The 19,379-nt window shown below is 37.4% G+C and overlaps 1 protein-coding gene across 1 annotated transcript; it reads right to left on the bottom strand.

Moving 5' to 3' along the window:
• Positions 1 to 14,236: 14,236 nt before the first annotated feature.
• On the bottom strand, positions 14,237 to 16,382 carry LOC126631462 (uncharacterized). Its single transcript, XM_050301586.1, has 2 exons — positions 16,329 to 16,382; positions 14,237 to 15,303 (listed from the first exon to the last, which is right to left on the bottom strand). Exon 2 carries the CDS (start codon positions 15,293 to 15,295, stop codon positions 14,237 to 14,239), a length of 1,059 nt encoding a protein of 352 aa, XP_050157543.1. The 5' UTR covers positions 15,296 to 15,303; positions 16,329 to 16,382.
• Between the last annotated feature and the right edge of the window lie 2,997 nt (positions 16,383 to 19,379).

Raw genomic sequence — 19,379 nt, 5'->3', positions numbered from 1 at the left:
TTTTGTCGTTACAAATGTTTTGAGGAAAGTGTTTTCCGTTTTCAATTTTAAGTTCAGCAGGAGTTTTCGACCTATATGTTACTACATATTTATTTTGATGCTATCGTATTTTACATACGTACTTTTGCCCTACGTCAATATATGTTTTCAACTTTATATCTTTATAAGTATGTTTCTACTTTTACACTGATGGGGAAGAAAGTAAGAGCTTGGAGGCATGATAGAGGATTTTGCAACCCGCTCACGACGGTGTGGCATATTCTCTTTGATGCACCTAGTCTGACTTGATTTCTCTTTATACGTATACATATATTCTTCTTTTTATTTTCGAGTATCTCAGTTTAGTAAGTGATTTTAAATTTCGGGGACGAAATTCTTTTAAGACATGTAGATTGTTAAATCCCTCCCCCGACTTTATTTGTAATTTTATAATTTCCCAAAGTTTTATTTAAAACTTCATTTTGGTCACCTAGCTTGACTAAATTTGGACCTTTATCTAGATTCCTAAACCCCCTTAAACTGCCACATGGCAGCACCCTAACAAACCTCATTTCTCTCTCTGTTCCCTCCTTCCCCCGTGACTCATTCTTCTTATTCTTTCTGTTTCTGCTTCTCTCCCTTCTCTCTCTTCTTTCCCTCTTTCACCGAGACACATACACACACCCAATTGCTTACCTGCATGAGGAAGACAATCATCATCACCATCAAAACCTCATCTTCTCTCTCTTTCTCTCGTCTCTGCAAGATCGGTGAACCCAAGAACCTTTGGTGAGCTTCTTCATTTTCTCCGGTTAGGTAAGTTTCGGGTTTATCTATTTTCGTTCTAGTTAAAGCTTGGGTGTGATTTATTAAATGTTATACTCATGATTTCCAAGGTTTTGGAACGAGACTGGCCCGATGGAAAGCACACCTAATTCCGGCGAAACCATGGGTGTCGAGGAGCTTTCCGTTCACCTCCGGCCGTTTCACGGCTAATAGAAGGTATAAATCTCTTCCCCTCGTCTCACTCTTCAATTTGATACCTGGAACGGAGTCTATGTAACGCCCCTACCTTGAATCATTTATATATTTCGGAAAATAATCATGGTAGGCCCAACTTAAAAACATAGCTAATTTATTTCCCTTAATAACATCCCTCTAAGTCAATATTACTTACTATTACAAGTTACCCATATTTTCTTAAATGTCAAACATACCTTTAATTTAACAACTGAAATCACTATTAATAGTCATCATTCTCCAAATAATTCTCTTCATCCCACATATATTCGATAATAATATTCATTTACCATGATATATAATCTTACTTCCAAATTAGAACTATTTCCTTCTCTTAGATCAAATTCCATCTATATACTAATTCTCGAATATTTAAACACATTTATTTTATGGCTGCATCTAACGTCTTGTTAGACTACCTACGTACCCTCAATAGGGATCAAGCCATTCGTAGTTCACCAATTCAAATTCAATTAAATTATGAAATTCCAACTATTTCTAAAAATTCTCAAAAATTACAGAAATGAAGATCTCAAAGAGTAGAGCAAACTTTATACCTGTGGCCAAACCCAATTTGGCCTGGAAAGGCTCCAATTTACCTCTAACCAGTCGGAACCCTAGAATTTGGGTGTCCCCGATTTGTTATCTCCGGTGCTCCGCCACTCCAACCAAGGCTTGGGCTTTGTTCTAGGGCTCAAGAGGAGTCTAAAGGTGGTTGTAATTGAACCAAAACATTTCAGATTTTGATGGATTTCAAGCAAGGAAAGTCGCGGCACCGGTGTGTTCTTTCCCAAATTTCAAGACCAAATTACATGAATTTTGGGGTGCAATAGGAAAAGGGAAGATTGTGGAGAGGTTTCCAAGAGATAGTTTGATGCAATTCACCGGAAAAAGGGGTGAAACTCCACCGGAAACGTGTATGGCGCCGACTGGGTCGGGTCACCAAGACCTGGGTCCCGATCCCCCGTGTCTTTTTTCTCTCCTTTCTCCTCCTTTCTCTCTTCTCTTATTGGTCACTTCTCATCCTCCCCTTTTCTGATTGGCTCCTCTCTCCCTCCTTTCTCTCATTTATCTTCCATCTCCACCGCCTAACTTTTCTTACTTTTAATCTGGGCCACACACATGGCCTTCCATATTTGGCTCCAAAAAATCTAGAGCATTCTAGAAATGATAAATTTACAATTTTATCCCCGACTTTAAACGTTAATAACTTCTTCGTTCTAACTCCGTTTCACGAACGGTTTGCGCCTACGCGTTCGTGAGGTCAAGCTCTATTCAAAAATATAAATTTTGGCCTCGAAAGGTCTACATATTTTAAATAATTAAGGTCCAAACTTTAAACCTCATAACTAGTTTAATTTAAAACTAAACTTACACAAATTATTATAAATTCTTGAAAAATCATATAAAAGCTCAATAATACAAATAAGTTGATTAATATAATTTCTGGCAACAAAACTTTAAAAGTTCTCGATTAAATTCTTCATAATCATAAATCGATTTATTTTCAATTTTCTCCACATATTCATATATTTAGAATTTTCAGGGTATTACAGTCTAGGGTCGTGGTTTGCAGTCGGCCGGAGCTGGGAAGGCTCTGGCGTTCTTCTCCATTATTTCCTGCAACACCAGGCCATTTCAGGCCACCCACGAGCCTTAGCCCATTTTTAGACCAGCCCAGTTCCCTTTTGGTTATTTGGCCTGCGGGCCGTGTCATGCATGGACTGAGTGTGTGTGTATTGGGTCGTGCATGTGTGTGGTGTGTGTGTATGTGTGTGTGTGTGTCCGTGTGTGTGTGTGTGTGGGTATTGTGCCCATGTGTGTGTGCGTGTGTTGTGCACGTGTGTGGTATGTTGCGTGTATGTGTGTGCATGTGTGCCATGCATGCATGTGTGTGTGTGTGCTGACGTGTGTGTGTGTTGTGTAGGTTTGGGCTCAAGCCCAAACCACCACCCTTTTTATTCCTAAACCTATCCTAACCCAAAACCCATTTTCTTTTATTTAAATTGTTTTAAATCAAATAGGGCCCCTTGGGCCATTTTCTAATAAGGGCTTTAAGCCCAATCTCTAAACCCTTAGGCTTTTGGGCCTAAGCCCTAATCCGAATCCAAGCTCAAAACATGTTGACCTAGTCTGACCCAATTGACTGACCCGTTGACTTTGACTTTCGGGTTGACTTTCAGTTGTCGTCCGAGACCCCCTAGGCTAATTTCGACGTCCTGAATCTGTTTTGATGTTTGTTTTCCCAAATTAAATCGTTTGAGTAGAGTTTGACTAAATGTGCTATTTATGCACTTATGGGCAATTATTGTGATGTTTCCGTCTTCGCTAGTGGCGCAGTTTCTGATGGCTAAGTACTGTGAATGGACCCCTTCTAAAATTATATGATTTTATGGTTCAATTGCATAAATGAATAGCATGCCTTACGAGTTTATAATTTGATTTTATGTTAAACATGTTTATTGAATATGTTGACTTTCGTCTCGTGTTTTTGGTGAGGAATTAATTGTCGGTCTATATTGAGCTATATTTTAATATATCGTATTTTCTATAAAATCCATGAACTGATAGACTATTTGATGGATAACGATAGGATACTAGAACATGTTTTCAAAACCCCTCTTTATAGTATAGACGATGGATGACTTTATACTATGAAGTGGTTATTTATGAGAGGTGTAACTATTTATGCGTACCTAGTGGACACTATGCCGTATGGGGCAAGAATCTGGTGTTAGCAGATAGGCCGGGAGAAATAATCCCTAGCTACGGGCTGAGGGACACGGAGCAGGCATTGGGTCGGGAGTTAGTAATCTCTGGCTACGGGCGCAAAGACCACGGTGCTGGCATAGGGCCGGAAGTTATATTTATTTCAATAATCTTACTAGCAGTACACCGCGCTCACGAGACTATCTACGAGACGATACACGCGATGATTTATATGATGTTTTTCCGCGTTATACATGTTGAGATGTTTTATGGCATGCTAGAGTTTCAGAAAACCTATCACTTATTTGTGCTAGTAGTTTTCATTATATATAAACCTGGGGGTTAGTATGTTCATAACTGTTTTCGTATTATGTATATATATATGAACTTGGTCCACTCACCCTTGTTTTGCACCCCCTTTTAGGATTTAGAATCGAGGCATACGATCCCGATGTCAACGCTTTCGCATTGGCATATTCAAGTCATCTTGGTGTAGGACCCACAACAATTTTATATTAATTCTTTTAGAGCTCTAGTTAGTTGTATGCTCTGAACACGTTCCTAAAAATTTAATTCATTGTACTTTAAATTCATAACCCTTATTTATTTCTTGTTTATACCATATTTAGGGCCTCGTATTTAGACTTCGTATAAATACTCGGAGGACTTATATGTAATTATGTAATAAAGGAATGGGCAAATATGTAATAAGTGTGGAGTCCTTATTCTATAAAAGAACCCTTCACCCTCACAATTAGGGGATGCCATTTCTGAGGCCATTTCCTAGGCCCTCTCACCCCATCTCAAAGCTCTTACTCTCATAGCTCTTTCTCCCTCACTTCTCAGAGAAACACAATACAATCAGTGTGGACGTAGCTCAAACCTTGGGGTGAACCACGATACATCTTGTGTTATTTACATTACTTGCAGATTCACAGTCGGATTTACGTTGTTCCAAGACCTCCGGTTTTGTGCATCAACATTTCTTATTCTTAGCTTTTATATCAATTAATGGCTTTCATCATCCTCGGGTGTCAGCCAGCACGTGTCTATCCTAGTATTCGGGGAATATTAGGGTCGGGACGTGTCAGAAAGTCTTTTCTAGCAAATCTTCTGCAGTAGTAGTATCCCCACAGAGCTTCATCTATGATGTAATTCTGAACAATGCAAAATTGTACTCTGCCACTGACTTGAAATCCTGGATCTTTAGGTGAGTCTACTTATAGTGAGCTCTTGGAAGAATCACCGTTGTCTGGTGATTGTATTTGTTTCTCAATGCCTTCCAGATGGCTAACAGATCTTCAACCGTTAAGTACTCGCTCTTTAGTCCTTCATCAAGATGGTGACGAATAAAGATCATGGCATTTGCCCAATCTTGAGAGGATGATCTGTTCTCTTCCCTGATGGTATCTCCAAGATTCTATGCTTCCACATGGATCTTAATATTCAGTACCCAGGTAAGGTAATTCTTCCCAGTAATGTCCAGGGCAACAAAATCAAGCTTCACCAAGTTCGCCATTTTCTTTTCTGAAAGAAAATGAGATGTGTAAGAACTTGCAATAATATGTATTCCTGGAGGAATATAGTGTTAGAACTTCTGGTTCTTACAAATTTTTCATTTTGATCTTCAGGCCAAAATGATAAGTACTCGAAATTTCAGGCTCGAGATTTTCCAAATGAATGAGGAGGGCGATTGTACCGCACAATTCTCATTGAAATAATATAACATAGGATGGGCGATTATTCTGCGCCACTCCAATAGTAGGAAAATTTTAAATACGCATAGCAGAGTGGGCGATTATACCGCACCACCTAAAATTACAATAAAATTAGATCTACAATCCAAGATAGGCGACGATACCGCACCATCTTGGATCGCAGTAAGATTAAATTTGCAGTTCAAGATGAGCGATTGTACCGCACCATCTTGGATTGCAGTAAAATCAACATAAATAAATACTGGGTTAGTAATCAAGATCTACACCAAACAAGAAATCAAAGATATATGTAACTGTTAGGTTGAGAACTAGAAGTAGGCATAGAGTAAACAGTTCGTCACAAGGGCATATCGTGCAGTTGAGGCAGAGGAAGAAGATGAACGTAAAAACCTTAGAGGAAACATTTTTTCTGTTCTTTTGTTTGGCGAAGAGAAATGAGAAAATAGTTAGGTTTTAGAGACTCATGCTGATAACGTGTTATAAATATGTAAAAGTTAGATAGATAACCTTTACTAGTGACATGAACGAAGTAGGTGTAAAACATCACACTAAAGCTATAGCACAAAAGGATGACAAATAAAAGAGGGAGGAATAGATGATGTTATTGATCTTTCATTCGTTCTGTATATCACACTATCTTTTAACAGCAGTCAAAGCCCTCTATTTATAAAGCAACTCCATATTATTATAGTTTGAAATTTACAATATATCTTTTGAAAAACGATCTCCTTCATTTCCAAAGTCCACATCTCAACATTGCCAATGTTGAAAATCCAATCTGTGTGTTTTCAATATCACTGTGGGCATTCACTAACCCACCATCATTTTCAACATTTAAAATAATGTTAGCAAAATCAATTTATTTTAAATTAAATAATATATCATTAAAATAAATAAGTACATTAATCAACACTTAATTGATAATTCAATTACTACCTTCTTATGTGAAATGACACCAAAATATTTTTAAAGAGCGAAAGTTGGCTCTTATTTAGACTTGGCATTCGTGTCGTGTATTTCGTGTTCGTGTCGTTTTCATGTCATACCCGATATCTTAATGGGTCGTGTCGTGTAACAGCCGTTAAAATAAACGGGTAAAATGACCCAACCCGAAATTAACCCGATAATATTAACGGGTAATATGACCCGACCCGTTACCCATTAAGGAAAATATATTTTAAACAAATAAATAATCAAATGAAAAACATAATACTTTTTTTGAGTGAAAAAAAGGTTGCACGCCTAGTGGGACTCTCGAACCCACAATTGCTTGATTAGAACCAAAACACAAATCAATCTTCTAGCCATGCAAGAATGGTGCATGCCACCGACGAAGACTACTCTTGCTATGTGCCATGCCTAACAATAAAGGAGATCAGACGAGACTATATGCAAGGGAAGGGATCCCACCTTATTGCGAGTGTGATGCCATACACAATGGACATAAGCTAGGCTTTCTCGCGTCAGCTAGAGCCAATCTGTGTACACCAATTTAATTCACACCCATACCCCTGCTTCCAAAAATTCGTGTTCTGATGTTAAACATTAAGCAGTTGGCATCAACATGTTGAAATTGCAGACTAAAAGTTTTTTCAAGGCACCAACTACTACTAACTTAAATGAATTTCAAGAACCATTTATTTTCAGAAAAATGATCGAAGTGAAGATAGAAAATAAACAAGACGAAGAAAAAAAGTGGGCAAAATTCATTCAGATATAGCAGTGGCAAGACATCACACTGATCTGGTGCCCAATATCTTATAAAATGTAAAAGGAATATATAGGGAAATAGCATATGAGTTTTCAACTATGATCAAATTTTTTCTCTTTCAGAAACATGGAATAACTGAGCTTTTAAGAACAGCAATTTGCTAGTTCCTTTCGATAATAATTATTAATTACAGAGGGAGATTGTCATATAGAGGCAATGACATGATTCAAAAGCACACTTGGGTTATGGAATGACACTATTACATGACTATTACACAACTTTAGATCTCATAACTCACAATGTAATTATGCAATGCAGATTATCTCAGGGAGCTATAAATAGGTTCTACATCAAATTCACCAATGCATATTTCAAATGATAAGAAATTCTATCTGATAAAATTGAGACTAAACATTCAGGAAATTCTACCTCAAGCAGTATACAATAAACTGGCGCACAACAAGATGGTTGCAATTGAATGTGTTACCGCATGCTGAATAATTATAGAACCCTCCCTGTTAAAAAAAGGGGACAATAGATTGAGTTCACAACGTATGAATGAAGAGATGTCAAATAAAAAAAGATGGCACGAGAAAAATGTCACATAGTTATTCAGTTTACGACACAAACGAGACTCTAGGTCTGGGGCATGTAACGCAAACCTGACCTTGTTACGGTCTTCCAATTCAATACCGCATATAAGGTAAATGTTTAAAGATCAATATCCATAGGCAAACAAAATATAACATCACTATAATGTTATGTTGCTTCATTTCAGATTGACCACATAACAGCTATGTAATTCATGAAAAATGTACTCATAGAAAGATTTGGAATGAAAAACCAAATAAGGGGATAAGTATGATACTGATAAAACTAAACGAGCTACTATGCATAGAGAGGTCCCAAATTGGTCAAACACAAGACTGTGAGATTGGTAAAACACTTGTGTTTTAAACAAATTTACATCAAGCAGTAGGGTGCACATCATTCCCTTAAGAAAAACTTAGAATAGATATCTCTCTCTTTTTTCCTTCAGTTTATGCTGTTTTTTATTCTGCATAAAAGAAATATAAACTAAATTTTATTAAATATGAAGAAATTTAAAAAGATTGTAAACTTTATTTCCCTTGTGCTGAATTAGGTTGATACTTGATAGACATACATAGAGGACAAAACCTAGCTGCTCTACTACCAAAGATTGTCAGATGTTAAATCACTGCATGTTGGAACTAATCAAAGATTGTCAGATTTAAAAAACAAAACATGGGTTTCAAGAAATGAAAATTCATAATTTCGAATGAAAAATAAGAAACAAAAACATAAGATTTATGAAGATACAACATTAAACAAATGAAAAGAACATAGATGTAGAAACAAAATCGAACTTGGAGTGGAATTTGGAGAATGCAGAGATGTAGAGACGACCAGAGCAGAGATGACAAGACCAAGAATGATTCCGTCCAGGCGTCCATCGCATGAGGGAGGAGAAAAGAGATACTGAGAAAGACTATCGGAAGAACATACGGAGGGAGAGAGGGGCTAGGAAGAACAGGTGGCGGGTCAGGAGAGAGGGTTACGTGAGTGGGGAGATAGAAAGGGATTAGGGCTGACCTTTGTTTTGAATATTTTGATCAGATCAGATCAGATGGTAAAATTGGAAAATACAAGGGGTTTTTTTGTCCCAAAAAGTTTTAATAATATAAGTGAAATAGAATCCAACGATATAGATTTACTCTCATTTATCTTACGATTGTTATTTAAGTAAAGTCTTTAATAGTTTTTTAACTAATGTAGAAGTGTAAAACATAAAAAAATATATATATAAACACTCGTAATGACAAGCTTTACAATTTTAGTTAAGAGCTTAACTTCAAAATTTGCCGCTATAATCATATAAATCATAGATCAAAATTTAACCGTTGATTGTTGTTTACATTTACGCTTCATTTTTCTCATCAAACTTTGTTTTTTGAAAACATGATCTATTAGAGGATGCAAGAAGATGAACGGTTTGTATTGTTGATATTATGTTTAGAGTTTTACGGTTAGTGAAAATATTGTTTGATGTTTATAAAGTTTCTACAAACTATATGACATCGACTCATATTTCAGTTAACCGTAAATATCGAAATGTGATATCAAAGATCTGACCCGTTCTTCTTCTTACATCCGCCAGATGATCATGTTTTCAAAAAAGAAAATTTTTAAAATGAAATTCAGTAACAAAAATAAAGCGTAATTGACAATTGACGGTTAAATATAAATTTAAGGTTTATGGATTATAGTGTTGGATTTCGAAGTTGACCCCTTCATGAAAGTTGTAAAGCTTGTCATTATGAGTGATTGTATTTTTTTTTTTACATTTTTTACACTAACTATATAATATATATTTAATATAAAATATATTGTGTGTATATATATAGATATATATCTATTGTATTTTATAATAAATCTTTTAGTAATTAAACTTTAAAATTATCAAAATAATTTTTTTTTAACAGGTCGAAACAGGCTACCTACGTGTTACCCGCGTGTATACAACGGGTTCTTACCGTGTCATCCGATAATGACCCGATTAGTTATCGTGTTAATCTGAAACCCGTTATTTTCGTGTCGTGTTAGAAACTAACAGGTCTACTCTTATTGATCTATGAGGTATTGTTTTAGTATATTTTTATAATACTCGTCGTGACAAATACGTGGGAGCTGACAGAGTTTTAATGAAGAGGATGAACTTGTTTTAAGATTAAGGAAAACTAATGAAAAATGTTTGAAAATTTTGAGTTTTAATGATAAGGACAAAATAAAGGGCAAAGTGAATAGTACCATGATTGAGTTTCTAATGTAAAAATATGATTTTTCGTTAAAATGAACATTAGCTTTTCGTTAAAGTTCTCTTTGTTATAAAAATGTAAAAGTTATAGAGAGATAACCTTTATTCGGGACAGGAACGAAGCAGTTGTAGAGTATTATACCAACACAAGTTGTTGCAGAGGAAGTAATGTATATTATTGCTATTAGATATTTTCTTTTCCTTTTTCTCTCTGCTTTGTTGAACATTCGTAAAGCTCTATTTATAGAGCATCACCATGGAAACAAACAAAAACACTGTTAAACATATGACATGTTCACGGTATGCATGTGGGCATACATATTATACTATTTACAACACTCCCCCTTGGATGCCCACATATCAACATCAGTTGCCTCATTAAAACCTTGCTTGGAAAAACCCTGTGGGAAAAAAAACATAGCGAAGGAAAAAGAGTACAACTTTATCCGGATGGTGTTGAGCATGCTTATGTTGCCTCGTTAAAACCTTGATAGGAAAAACCCAGTGGGAAAAATCCTAAGCGAAGGAAAAAGAGTACAACATGCATGTATCATGGATGCTCCCCCTGAATTGGATCTCCCCCTGATTCTGCATTCTTCAAATTTGTAAGCCGACGTAATCCGATTCCCTGCACCAGCTTCTGAAATATGCACTTTGGTAGAGATTTGGTGAACAAGTTTGCTAAATTTTCATTGGAACAGATTTGTCTGACTTCAATAACTTTAGCCTTCTGAAGCTCATGTGCACTGAAAAATCTTGGAGATATGTGTTTAGTCTTATCACCTTTGATAAATCCTTCCTTCATCTGGGCGACACATGCTGCATTATCTTCATGGATGACAGTTGGAGTGTCTGTCTTTGAAGGTAGACCACATGAATTCCGGATGTGATGGATCATTGATCTTAACCAAGAACATTCACGACTTGCTTCATGTAGAGCAAATATTTCCGAATGATTGGAAGATGTTGCAACTAGCGTTTACTTCGTTGATCGCCATGAAATTGCAGTATCTCCATTAGTGAACACATATCCATTTTGTGAGCGGGCTTTATGCGGATCGGAGAGAAAACCAGCATATGCGTATCCAACAAGGATTTGTTCATTTGTGGGCTTGTCTGAGTAGAAGAGACCCATATCTGTTGTCCCACGAAGGTATCGTAAAACATCTTTAACTCCCTTCCAATGACGAATTGTTGGAGCAGAGCTATACCTGGCTAACAAGTTAACTGAAAAAGCTATATCTGGTCTAGTACATTGTGCTAAATACAATAAAGCACCTATTACGCTCAAATATGGTACTTCTGGACCAAGGACCAGTTCATCATCTTCCTTTGGACGGAATGGATCTTTCTTAATGTCTAAAGAACGAACGACCATTGGGGTGCTAAGTGGATAAGCCTTGTCCATGCCAAATCGCTTCAGTATTTTTTCAATGTAAGCTGATTGATGGACCAAAATTCCACTAACACAATGCTCGATCTGCAGGCCTAGACAATATTTGGTTTTCCCAAGGTCTTTCATTTCAAATTCGCTTTTCAGATATTCAGCAGTTTTATGGAGCTCTTCAGGAGTCCCAACTAAGTTCATATCATCAACATATACTGCCACTATAGCAAATCCAAAGTTGGATTTCTTAATGAACACACAAGGGCAGATGACATTGTTAATATATCCTTCTTTAATCAAATACTCACTGAGACGATTATACCACATTCGCCCAGATTGTTTCAGCCCATATAGTGATCGCCTTAATTTGATTGAGAACATACCCCGTGGTTTGTTTGTTGCTTCAGGCAACTTAAGTCCTTCTGGGACTTTCATATATATGTCAGTATCTAATTCTCCATATAGATACGCGGTGATGACATCCATAAGTCGCATGTCAAGTTTTTCTGAAATCACCAAACTTATTAAGTAACGGAACGTAATTGTGTCCATTACAGGAGAGTATGTCTCCTCATAATCAATTCCAGGTCTTTGTGAAAAGCCTTGTGCAACGAGTCGTGCTTTGTATCTAGCAATCTCGTTTTTCTCATTGCGTTTCCTTGTAAATACCCATTTGTAACCTACGGGGTTTACATCAGTTGGGGTTTGGACTACTGGTCCAAAAACACTTCGCCTTTCCAAGGAATTTAATTCTGCCTGGATTGCATCTTTCCACTTAGGCCAATCTTGTCTCTGTTTGCATTCATCAACAGAGCGGGGCTCAATATCATCACTTAATATGATTTCAGTGGCTACTGCGAATGCAAACATATCGTCAATGATTATTTCATTCCGATCCCACAATTCATTAGTACATGCATAATTTATGGAGATTTCTTTGCTTTCATGTACTTCTGTCTCTTCAGGGCCATTTTCTTATTCTGGAAGTCTAGAGTCATGAATTGTGGATTTGTCATTTACTCTCTCTTCCTGAATGATTTCATTTGGATTCAGTTGTGCCCTTGTCTTTCTCTTCCGAGGGGCTGAATCTTTTGAACCTGGTGGTCTACCACACTTCAGGCGTGCACCAGATGAATCATTCGCTGCCACTTTATTTTGTCCAGCAGGGACATCAATTCTGGCAGGTGCATTTGCAGCTGGTATATGCGATTTTGTCATTTTCATAGCGTCATTAAATGCATCTGGCATTTGATTGGCAATGCTTTGAAGATGAACGATCCTTTTCACTTCATTTTTACATTGAAGGGTTCGAGGATCAAAATGAGACAAGGTGGGAACAACCCATGTCAGCTCTTTCCGTTCTTCTGGAACGGTCTTTTCTCCCCCTAACGATGGGAAGACTGTCTAATCAAAATGACAATCAACAAAACGAGCTGTAAACATATCACCTGTCAAGGGTTCCAAATATCTAATAATAGATGGTGAATCAAAACCCACATAAATTCCCAGTCTACGCTGAGGTCCCATTTTAGTGCGTTGCGGGGGTGCAATAGGCACATAAACAGCACAACCAAAAACTCGTAAATGTGAAATGTTTGGCTGATGTCCAAACACGAGTTGTATTGAGGAGTATTGGTGGTTGGCTATAGGTCTCAATCGAACCAATGATGCAGCATGTAGAATGGCATGTCCCCATGCAGAAACTGGCAATTTGGTTTTCATAAGCAGAGTGCGGGCTATTAACTGAAGCCGCTTGATCAATGCTTCTGCTAAACCATTTTGAGTATGGACATGAGAAACAGGGTGTTCAACATCAATGCCCAATGTCATGCAGTAATCATCAAAGGTTTGAGACGTAAATTCACCAGGGTTATCAAGTCGGATTGATTTAATGGGATAATCTGGGAATTGTGCTCGTAACTTAGTTATCTGAGCAAGAAGTCTCGCAAAAGCTACATTCCGAGTAGACAAGAGACAAACATGTGACCATCTGGTGGATGCATCAACCAAAACCATAAAATATCGAAATGGTCCACAAGATGGTTGAATAGGTTCACAGATATCCCCTTGAATTCTTTGTAGAAATGATGGGGATTCAGCATCAACCTTTAGTTGTGATGGTCTAATTACCAACTTCCCTTGAGAACAAGCCTTGCAAGGGTTATCATTTGAGATAGCAATGTCTCTGCTCAATAATGGATGTCCATTAGAGTTAGTAATGATCCTACGCATCATGGTGGATCCTGGATGACCCATACGGTCATGCCAAAGCATGTAAACCTTTGAATCAATGAACTTCTGGTTCATGATAGTATGTGATTCAACTGTCCTTATGTATGTATAATATAATCCACTCAAAAAACCACGCAACTTCTCCAATATACGCTTCTGGGTATCATTGGAGGTAATGCATAGATACTCCACATTTTTTGCACTTTTCGTTTCAATGTGGTATCCATTTAGACGTATGTCTTTGAAACTCAACAAATTTCGAGTAGATCGAGTAGCATACAATGCATTTTGTATGGACAATATTGTTCCATTTGGTAACATAATCTGGGCTTTCCCTGAGCCTTCAATCACATCTGAAGGTCCTGATATTGTTGTTACCCCTATTTTTGTAAGCATTAAGCTTGAGAAATACTTTCGATCACGAAGTATTGTATGTGTGGTTGCACTGTCTGCAAGACAAATATCTCCGCCATTTCTCATGTTCTGAGAATAACTACAGTTTTTATCCATGCTTTCTGAGTAAATGGAATCACAGTTAACAAACAATTTATAACAGGAAATTTACATGCCATTTTTATTGAATTTGAAAAACTAGTTTTAGACAACAAGTTCAACATAATAAAAGTACATCAAACATAAACGATTTAGTCGGACCGATATACTTCATTCCCCCTTTCCATAATGAAGTCTGAAACATCTAGGTGAGTTGCGTCAAATTGCCCTGATAAATCAAACACTGGATCAGGTATATCCATTGGTTTAGCCTGGTCGAGAAAATTGGTCTCGACACCCTTCTTCTTGAGGGAGGCTTGATACAACTCCACCAAATGTTTTGGGGTACGACAAGTTCGCACCCAATGCCCATTGCCACCACACCTATGGCAGGCTCCTTCAAAGTTCCTAGGAGCATTGGTCATGTTAGCTTTGCCTTTGTGACGATTCATATTTTTGAAGTTCGGGCCAGAATTATGCCTCTGAACCTGGTTGTGAAACTGACCACCATGGTTCTTGCCTTTCCTATTCCATCGACCTCGTTTGTGGCCACGTCCTTGTTTATGATAATTACCACCAGAGGATGTGGCGTTCACTTCGAGGGAAGTATCATTTACTTCTGGGAATGGTGCAGATCCAGTAGGTCGGGAATTATGGTTTTTCATCAGGAGCTCATTGTTCTGTTCAGCTACCAGGAGTACAGATATCAGCTGGTTGTATTCAGTGTAGCCTCGCGCTCTATACTGCTGCTGCAGGAGCATGTTATTGGCATGAAATGTGCTGTAAGTCTTTTCCAGCAATATTTCATCAGTAATGGTATCCCCACAGAGCTTCATCTGAGAGGTAATCCTGAACAACGCAGAATTGTACTCCGCCACTGATTTGAAATCCTGAATTCTCAGGTGAGACCACTCATAGCGAGCTTTTGGAAGAATCACCGTTGTCTGGTGATTGTATCTGCTTCGCAAGGCCTCCCAGAGAGCTAACGGATCTTCAACCGTTAAGTACTCACTCTTTAGTGCCTCATCAAGATGGCGGCGAATAAAGATCATAGCCTTCGCCCGATTTTGAGAAGATGAGCTGCTTTCTTCCCTGATGGTATCTCCAAGATTCCCTGCTTCCAGATGGATCTTGGTATCAAGTACCCAAGTAAGGTAATTCTTCCCGGTAATGTCCAGGGCAGCATATTCAAGCTTAGCCAAGTTCGTCATTTTCTTTTCTAAAAGAAAATGAGATGTGTAAGAACTTACAGTAATATGTATTCCTAGAGGAATGTGATGTTAGAACTTCTGGTTCTTACAAATTTTTCATTTTGATCTTCATGCCAAAATGATAAGCACTCGAAACTTCTGGCTCTAGATTTTCAGGGTGAATGAGAAGGGCGATTGTACCGCACCATTCTCATTGAAATAATGTAACATGGAATGGGCGATTAGTCCGCACCACTCAAGTAGCAAGAAAATTGAAATACGCAGAGCAGGGTGGGCGATTATACTGCACCACCTAAAATTGCAATGAAATTAAACAACAGGTATATTTAAATTTGGAGAACAAGGAGGGCGATTATACCGCACCACCTAAAATTGCAATGAAATTAAATAACAGGTAAATTTAAATTTGGAGAACAAGGAGGGCGATTATACCGCACCACCTAAAATTGCAATGAAATTAAATAACAGGTAAATTTAAATTTGGAGAACAAGGAGGGCGATTATACCGCACCACCTAAAATTGCAATGAAATTAAATAACAGGTAAATTTAAATTTGAAGAGCAAGGAGGGCGATTATACCGCTCCACCTGAAATTTATAGTAAAAGTAGATCTGCAGTCCAAGATAGGCGATGATACCGCACCATCTTGGATCGCAGTAAGATGAAATTTGCAGTTCAAGATGAGCGATTGTACCGCACCATCTTGGATTGCAGTAAAATCAATATAAATACTATGTTAGTAATCAATATCCAAACCAAACAAGTAATCAAAGATGTATGTAACCGCTAGTTGGAGAACTACGAGCAGGCATGGAGCAAATAGTTCGTCGCGAGGATATACCGCGCAGTTGAGGCAGATGAAGAAGATGAACAGGAAAAACCTTAGAGGAAACTTTTTTTTTTTTCGTTCGGCGGAGAGAAATGAGATAATGATTTCCTTTATTGTTTAGTGAATGTAAATGAGACATGGTTATACTTAGAGACTCGTGCTGATAACGTGTTATAAAAATGTAAAAGTTATAGAGAGATAACCTTTATTCGGGACAGGAACGAAGCAGTTGCAGAGTATTATACCAACACAAGTTGTTGCAGAGGAAGTAATGTATATTATTGCTATTAGATATTTTCTTTTCCTTTTTCTCTCTGCTTTGTTGAACATTCATAAAGCTCTATTTATAGAGCATCACCATGGAAACAAACAAAAACACTATTAAACATATGACATGTTCACTGTATGCATGTGGGCATACATATTATACTATTTACAACACTCTTAATATTAATAAAAGTATTTACAACACTCTTAATATTAATAAAAGAAAAACCAAAATGAAGCAGATGCCCTGCTGGTACGCTCCCGTGGCTGCTGCTTCTCTTCCTCCTCTCCTTCTCCTCTTCTACATTTCAAAATTTCAATTGACCATAACATTCTCATAAGGCAACGAAATCGTGTAAGGTCAGAGGCTTTGGATTCATCCCGATTCGCGAAGCCTCTTCGATATGACACCATACACGCACGTTGAACCAAGCATACACACTCACAGATATCGAAACCTAGAAGTTTGGACGTTTTCCGACGATTTTTCGCCGATTCCGGCCAATATCGCCGGTGTTGGGCCTCGACTCGAGAGGTAAAAACACTCCTCTCTTCACGGGCTTTCAGAATATGTAAGTAGATCTTCCTAATTCCAAGTTTCATTTTCGAACAGGTTTGAGATTCAAGTGTCTAACTCGAGTTTCCGGGGTTCTTGTCGAAGATTCGTGGTGGTTGAGTTGATCTTGAGCTTGGATGAGCTAAATGGACTAATTGGAGACATAATTGACACCTTGGGTAAGTTCCTGTTCTCTTTGGCACAAGCCCTTTAAGAATTGGTTCTCTTAGCTTGGGATTTTGTTAATTGAGTGATTAATCCGAAATTATATCCCAACGTATATGTAGCATGTGTTGAAATTTTCTTACGGTGAACCAAGTTCGATTACTTCGAATATGTTCGTGTTCATATTTTTTGAGCTCTTCCAGATCGACGAAAGGGCAAGGCTTCTCGATATTGAGCAAGCGGTGGTAACTGTGAGTGGACTCTTTTTATTTTTTATTTTTTCCCCCATAAAATGGTTTACTTGTATATCTAAATACTTAGAAATGATTTCCAATGATTTTGACTTATTTGTGATCATGCGGTTTACTGTCGATTATTGTTGATCTTGATACTTGAGAATTGTGGTTTAGTTTTGCAAACTATTGTGTAGATTTGATCTTATTATTGACATTCATTTGGTGTGATATTGGTCTTATGAGATAATGGTTTCATTAATAGGCACGATCATGCATTTTCTAACCCATTGAAATGATGATCTTCGACACCACTTGGTATGCTTGCACTCATGTCATGGTACCCTTGTCTGCGGCAGTAGAGTAAATTATTGCCATGACATTCATTATGGGTTAAAGTCTCAGGGTTGGGTTAGAGTCCCAACTCCATTGTTATTTTGGGTTAGAGTCGCAACTCATTTCTTGGGTTCAAGTCCTGGCGTTTTGTGTTAAAGTCCCGGCTAGGTACATATAAATGGGTTCCAGTCTCGACATAGGCATATGTGTTTGCTTTTCCATTGTGGGACTTATTGTGATTTGGATTACTATGCTTACGGAGACTCCTTATACCGTGATGTTGATTTACTGGTTTTGAAATCCATGGTTATTTATACAGTTTTGAGATTTATCTATGTATCTATATGTAGTATGGATTTTACACTACGGATTTTCAGCAAGGGGGTTAGGCCCCGTTTGGGATTGAGGTGATTTTAAAAAAAGCTACTGTGAAAAAAAGCTGAGGGTCATTTTTGTGTTTGGTAAACTGAAAAAAAATGGCTTATTTTGGAAGCTGCTGTGAGAATAAGCTAAAAATCAAAGGAAAAGCTGAAGCTGCTATTTGCTGCTTTGAAAAAAAGCCAGTTTTTTCAAAGCACACGGAGCTACAGTGCTCCTTTAATGAAAAGACACACTATCATCCTGCTTTTTTTTCCAAAAGCACTTTCACAAAAAAATTTACCAAACACTCTACTGGCTTTATTTCACAGCCGCTTATTCTCACAGCACAGCCGCTTATTCTCACAGCAGCTTTTTTTCAAAGCACAGCAATACCAAACCAGCCCTTAGTATGTTCAAAAAGACAAATTTTTTGAAAACTTTCCTTTTGTCCACTCACACTCTTCTTGTTTTGCGCCCCCTTCAGGACCTAGTAGCGGTTATTGTATCGACGTCGAGGATTAGCGGGCAGTTCTGCCATACTCTCGAAAATGTAGAGAGACTTATCCTTGTTGTAGGACCTTTTTTCTTTTTGAGGGAAAGGAAACTTTTATAAAAAGGCACAAAAGCCAGAGCAAGGACTCCTTGTTGTAGGACCTAGTAGTAAATCCATCTGCGCATGGATAGAACATCTAGACTAGTTTTGAGGGGAGTTGAGCAAATGTGGTGTCATTAACTAATGGAAAATTGTCTGCAACAAGTGTAGGTTTTTAACATTGTTCAACGTTTACAAGTGTTGATGTCAAATTGTGGATCGACTTAGAATGGGGAAGTCAACCTTTGCAAGGTTGTTTTGGTCGTTTAGCAATAGTGCTCGTTAATCTTTTCTTAACAATTTTCGAGCATAAAATAATATTTTGAAAACTCGGCCATTTTTTAAAATTTTAAAATTATATTGTTTTTAATATTAATTATACCGTATATACGTATAGAAAATGTAATTTTTTTAGTACAATAAAATGTAAATTTTATGTATTATTAATTATATATGTAGGTAATGTGTATTAAATGTTAAAATATGTACGTGCGTGTATTGTATCTTGGAGATTTTAAAAAATTCATGTGATTTAATGACTAATTAAGTTGTGTACGGACAATTATAGTATTTTTAAGAAATATGTAAGAAATATGTACGTATATAATACACGTGTATTCGAATTTTGCTAACTATGGTAGCAAAAGCATTGACAAATTCAGGATTGGTAATCAAGTCACCCACCAAAAAGCACCCAACAATTAAAAGCATATTTGCAATGATTCCGAGTTGATCTAAGAACCGA

Source organism: Malus sylvestris, chromosome 8 (assembly GCF_916048215.2).
Source record: "Malus sylvestris chromosome 8, drMalSylv7.2, whole genome shotgun sequence".
Classification (NCBI taxonomy): Eukaryota; Viridiplantae; Streptophyta; class Magnoliopsida; order Rosales; family Rosaceae; genus Malus; species Malus sylvestris.
This window is presented reverse-complemented; position numbering and strand designations above follow the sequence as displayed.

Bases quoted from the DNA above. Each gene is read 5' to 3' on its own strand.
- LOC126631462 (XM_050301586.1), bottom strand. From the start codon at position 15,295: ATGACGAACTTGGCTAAGCTTGAATATGCTGCCCTGGACATTACCGGG.